The sequence below is a fragment of the Pituophis catenifer genome, unplaced genomic scaffold (assembly GCF_029215685.1).
Source record: "Pituophis catenifer annectens isolate HBS135680 unplaced genomic scaffold, rPitCat1.0.hap2 SCAF_2, whole genome shotgun sequence".
NCBI classification, from domain to species: Eukaryota; Metazoa; Chordata; class Lepidosauria; order Squamata; family Colubridae; genus Pituophis; species Pituophis catenifer.
Window position 1 is genome coordinate 162,973,500 of NW_027256882.1, and position 4,292 is coordinate 162,977,791.

Consider the following 4,292-nt stretch of genomic DNA (forward strand, 5'->3'; position numbering starts at 1 on the left):
GCCTGTTGTGGTTAAATTCATTCCTCTTCCTAAAGAGCCTTTAAACTTTACATGACACAATATCTAATAGGAATTTATTAGGGAGTTATTGTAAATTTCAGCGGATTCAATTAATGAAAACACAGCTTAATTTTTGTCAGCTGCATAAAGGGAGTCTTAACGTGGCTGGGGGAAAAAAAGAGGTGTCAATCCTTTATGTGGAAAAAAAGAATTGATATGCATATTTTCTTTACAATACTTCTGGTTTCTCAAGGCGGTGTTTAATACGCGTTTTATTTTATTGTGTGTGTGTGTGTGTGTGTGTATGCAAGAACCCGCCCGCCCGACAGAACTTCGTGTTGCGTTCCGTCTCAAATTGCGAAAGGTGGGTGGCACCCTTCCTTAACGCAAGTTGGCGCTCACGTGACCCCTCCAGACCAATCGGGTGGACCTTTAGGTTTAACTATGTTTAATGTCAGATAGCAATAAACTAGAAGCTCTTGGTCAGGCCCGCGGAAATGGGCGAACATAATCTCCTTAATCCTGGGTTTGTGGGACCGTTGGTGAACATCCATACGGGAGACACCTTCTACTTTCCCAATTTCCGAGCCTCCGGAGGACAACTACCCGGCTTGCCGTCTCTCTCCTACCCAAGACGGGACAATGTCTGTTCTTTGCCCTGGGCATCCTCGGAGCCCTGCAACGGATATCCCCAGCCCTACCTCAGCAGCCCCGTGTCCATTAACCCTTCCTTCAGCCGAGCCTGCGACCTAGCTAGAGTGGAAGAAAGCAAGTGCTACTATAGGGAGGCGTGCTCCGAGAACGCGCCCCTCAAAAGGGAAGAGAGAGTTAGGGACGCTGCCTTGATGCCCCTCGAGTCGGGCATCCCCCACGGAATGAGCAGCAATTTCGGCAAATTTGATTATCCGGCTCCTGAGGCGGCGGTGTCCCATGACCCCCCTTCTTGTCAGTCGTTGGAGTCAGACTCCAGCAGCTCCTTGCTCAATGAAGGGAACAAGGGCGCAACCAACGAGCCATCCGCACTGGTCTCCCCTCTCAACCAAGGAAGCAATCTGTCCGCTGGGGGTAAGATCCTGCGCCTGGGAGAAAAAGAGTCGGCTCTTCATAAGCAAAGCAAAACGGATTTATGCAACGCCTTCTTCCCTTCCCTTCCTTTCCCTCCTTTTTTCCCCCCTTTCCTACCTCTCCCTCCGGGCTGGGAAAGTCTGCTCCAAAATTCCAGGATATTAGCAGCTGGGTTGCGCCCGCCCGCCTGCCGATTTGTGCCGAAGCCACTAGGGGTAGCCCTCAAATGCCTCGCGCTTTATTAGGAGGTGCTTCTTTTAAAAGGGGGGAAAAAAGCCTATAAACATGTAAATATCCCATTAAAAAAAAAAGCGATCGCGAGGGCCCAAGTAGACAGACGGGAAGGCGATTTCCCTTGCCTTTCTCTCTCTCTCTCTCTCTCTCTCTCTCCCTACCCCTCCCCAATCTCTACGCAGCTTCTGGCAGTCTCTGGAGCGGTCGGGCGGGGTGGCGCTTGGTCGGGATGACACTTTCTTTCCCGATTTATTAAAAGTTCACAGGCGCCCTTTCTTAGTCCGCGGGGGAAAAATCCTCATCAGGGGCTGGGGGTGTTATATGTTAACTCTGGTAGAGTGAGGCTATTCCAGACGATCATCCGGACCGGTTCATTCTGGAAGAAGGGGGTCTAAATTCTACCTAGAACTTGATCCTCCAACCTCGTCGTCTCCTCGCGGTCAGTCCAGCGTTTCCCCCCCACCGCAAACCGGGGAGATGCCGGTGCCTGAATAAAGAGACGTCTTGAACCATAATAGCACGTCCTCCGGTTAGACGCTTCTTTCTCCCGTCGGAAATTCTTCCGAGAAGAGGGATCGGTTCGGTTTTCCCTTCTCGCGGAGCGGCAGCGGGTAAAATCCGGCCCTTTCCCCCCACCCCGGCTTTAGGGACTCTCTAACCCCCTCCTCCTCCTAAAGTTCTTCCAAAGTAGCTTTCGAAAACTGTACCAGCCCCTGAGGCTCCTTAAATCCTTGCCTATCAAGGTATGGAAACTTTTATACCGCTGATCTGATGGGCTTCGTTCTGTTTATCTGATCTAATTTTTTTTTTAAAAAGTAAGAGATTGGGATTCTTTCCTTCTTTAATATTCCTTCCCAAATAACAATTGTGGGCAATGTCTGGGCTTCCCTCTCCCCCCCTCCCTCCCCTCCCCTCCCCCGCCTTGTAAGAGAATCTCAGCCAGCTTTTCAACCTCTAATTATTTTTCCAGATCCCTGCAGTTTTGAGAACTTTGTTTTCCTTAAGGGAGGGTGATCCATGTTCGAGGTAACATCCCTAAGAATTTGGCATTGAAGAAGTTATATATGGAATCTGTCTGAGAAGTGAGTAAAAGGAGAGAAGGGACAACTCCTGAGATATGCAGTCCCTTCTCTCTCTCACTTGGCTCTCGCTCTGCATATTAAATCTCCTTTTCCATCACCCTGTTCTTAGGTGCTCCCTGGTATCCGATGCACACAAGGTCCCGCAAAAAGCGAAAACCCTACTCGAAGCTGCAACTAGCCGAGCTGGAAGGCGAATTTATGGTCAACGAGTTCATTACCCGCCAAAGAAGGAGAGAGCTTTCGGACCGGCTAAACCTGAGTGACCAGCAGGTGAAGATCTGGTTCCAGAACCGACGGATGAAAAAGAAAAGACTCCTTCTCAGAGAGCAAGCGCTGTCTTTCTTTTAGAGTTCCTCCCACCCGGGCGGGGGGAACCGCTAAGACTCTTCCTAAGCCTTCGTGGTCGCTGATGGTCCCGGAGACTCTTAGCTGATGGGGGTTGAGATTTTATTTTTTTTTTTCCTTGAATGATAATGTTATTAATATTAATCAGTATCCCTTTTTTCAAAATGCCCGGCAGTAGGCGTGGGGGTGGTGGGGAGTTGGGTGCGCGCGGGTGTGTCTGTGCGAGAGCGAGCGAGCGAGCGAGAAAGAAAGCGAGAGTGTGAATATGAGAAAATGTTTTTTTCTGCCGCTCCTAAATCTGTAGGGAAGCGCTTAGAATGGGAATGCGCAGATACCAGGGAACGCCTCCCTCGGTCCGCCTGGGTTCTTGCAGCTAAAACAAGAACTTGCCAGCCAGGGTCGGGAGTGCTCCGTGAATGCCATTTCAACTGGATGGTTCTTGGCTTGGGCAAGCCGCCACACGTACAACGCTTTCCCCAACAAGTCCCAAAAGGCTCCCCTCCCCGTTTTCTCTTTACCTGCTGACTCTCTGGCGGTCGGGTTGGGTTAGCTGGTCTGCAGGGAGAGGCGAAGGAAGGAAAGGAGCTGGAGAAGGAAGGATTCGCTGCCCGCTGCTCGGCGGAGGAGGGATGCGGGGGAGGGTTGTCCTGTTGGGATTTTGTTATTCGCTGGAGGGAAAAGAAAAAAAAAAGCAGGCATGGATGTGACCTTGGACTGAAATCACTCGGAAACCCATTCTCCCGGAGGCTTTGGCGAGCCAGCTTTACAGGTTTGGTCAGAACTGGCTTTTAAGGCGCGATTCGGGAAGAGGCGACTGTGGCAACCAGGTGAGCTGGATATCTCCGTCTCTAACGACGCAGATGGTACAGATTATCTACCCAGCTGTCTGTCTACCCATTGTGGTGGGGATGGTGGTGGGGATGCTCAGGCAATGGAAGGGGGGGGGGCTGGTGCTACTCGGGAGTTATTGTCCTGGAAGTCACTGCGGCAAGAGAGTGGGACCGTTCACTCAGCTTCCCCAGAGTTGTTCACAGGCTATGATTATCTGTAGGTACCTGTATGTGCGTGTGTGTTTGTGTGTGTGGGGGGTGTTGTCTTTAGTGAGATGACCTTCTACAGCATTGGTAAAGTTTTTTTTTTTTAAAGGAAAATTCTTAAGGAAGTGACCTCATTTTATTGTATGTGTTTGTTTTATCCGTGAACTGAGCCTTTCGAAGGCTGCCTTCCGCGTAAACGGGCTGCCTTCCTTGCAATCTCCCCCACCCCCACCCCCACCCCCACCCCCACCCGCGCTTTCTGCTCCCTGCCTGCCTCTCTCCCCTAATAGAATGCTTAACAGTAATTTCAATTTGTGCTTTAATAATAGCTCGGTTGAAGGAGAGGTTGTGCTGTTGATTGTGCCCTTCTATTTATTGACGGTTAAGAAGGTGGTGAGAAGCGTGGGGGGGGGAGATGGCCCCCTTTTTCTATATACAGTAACCACAGTGGAACTAATTAAGCTATTAATAGCATTTCCCGCTTGCATGAAAGGTGCCCTCTAATATTAGTGCATTTATCAGTGATTTC

The 4,292-nt window shown here is 50.3% G+C and overlaps 1 protein-coding gene across 1 annotated transcript; it reads left to right on the forward strand.

The window, feature by feature from the left end:
- The first annotated feature begins 497 nt into the window (after positions 1 to 497).
- Positions 498 to 2,729, forward strand: HOXC12 (homeobox C12). Its single transcript, XM_070934942.1, has 2 exons — positions 498 to 1,065; positions 2,491 to 2,729. The coding sequence occupies exons 1-2, from the start codon at positions 498 to 500 to the stop codon at positions 2,727 to 2,729; spliced, it is 807 nt and encodes a 268-aa protein (XP_070791043.1).
- The last annotated feature ends 1,563 nt before the right edge of the window (positions 2,730 to 4,292 follow it).

Bases quoted from the DNA above. Each gene is read 5' to 3' on its own strand.
- HOXC12 (XM_070934942.1), top strand. From the start codon at position 498: ATGGGCGAACATAATCTCCTTAATCCTGGGTTTGTGGGACCGTTGGTG. The intron at 1,066-2,490 runs GTAAGATCCTGC...CCCTGTTCTTAG, and splicing joins AAGCAATCTGTCCGCTGGGG to GTGCTCCCTGGTATCCGATG.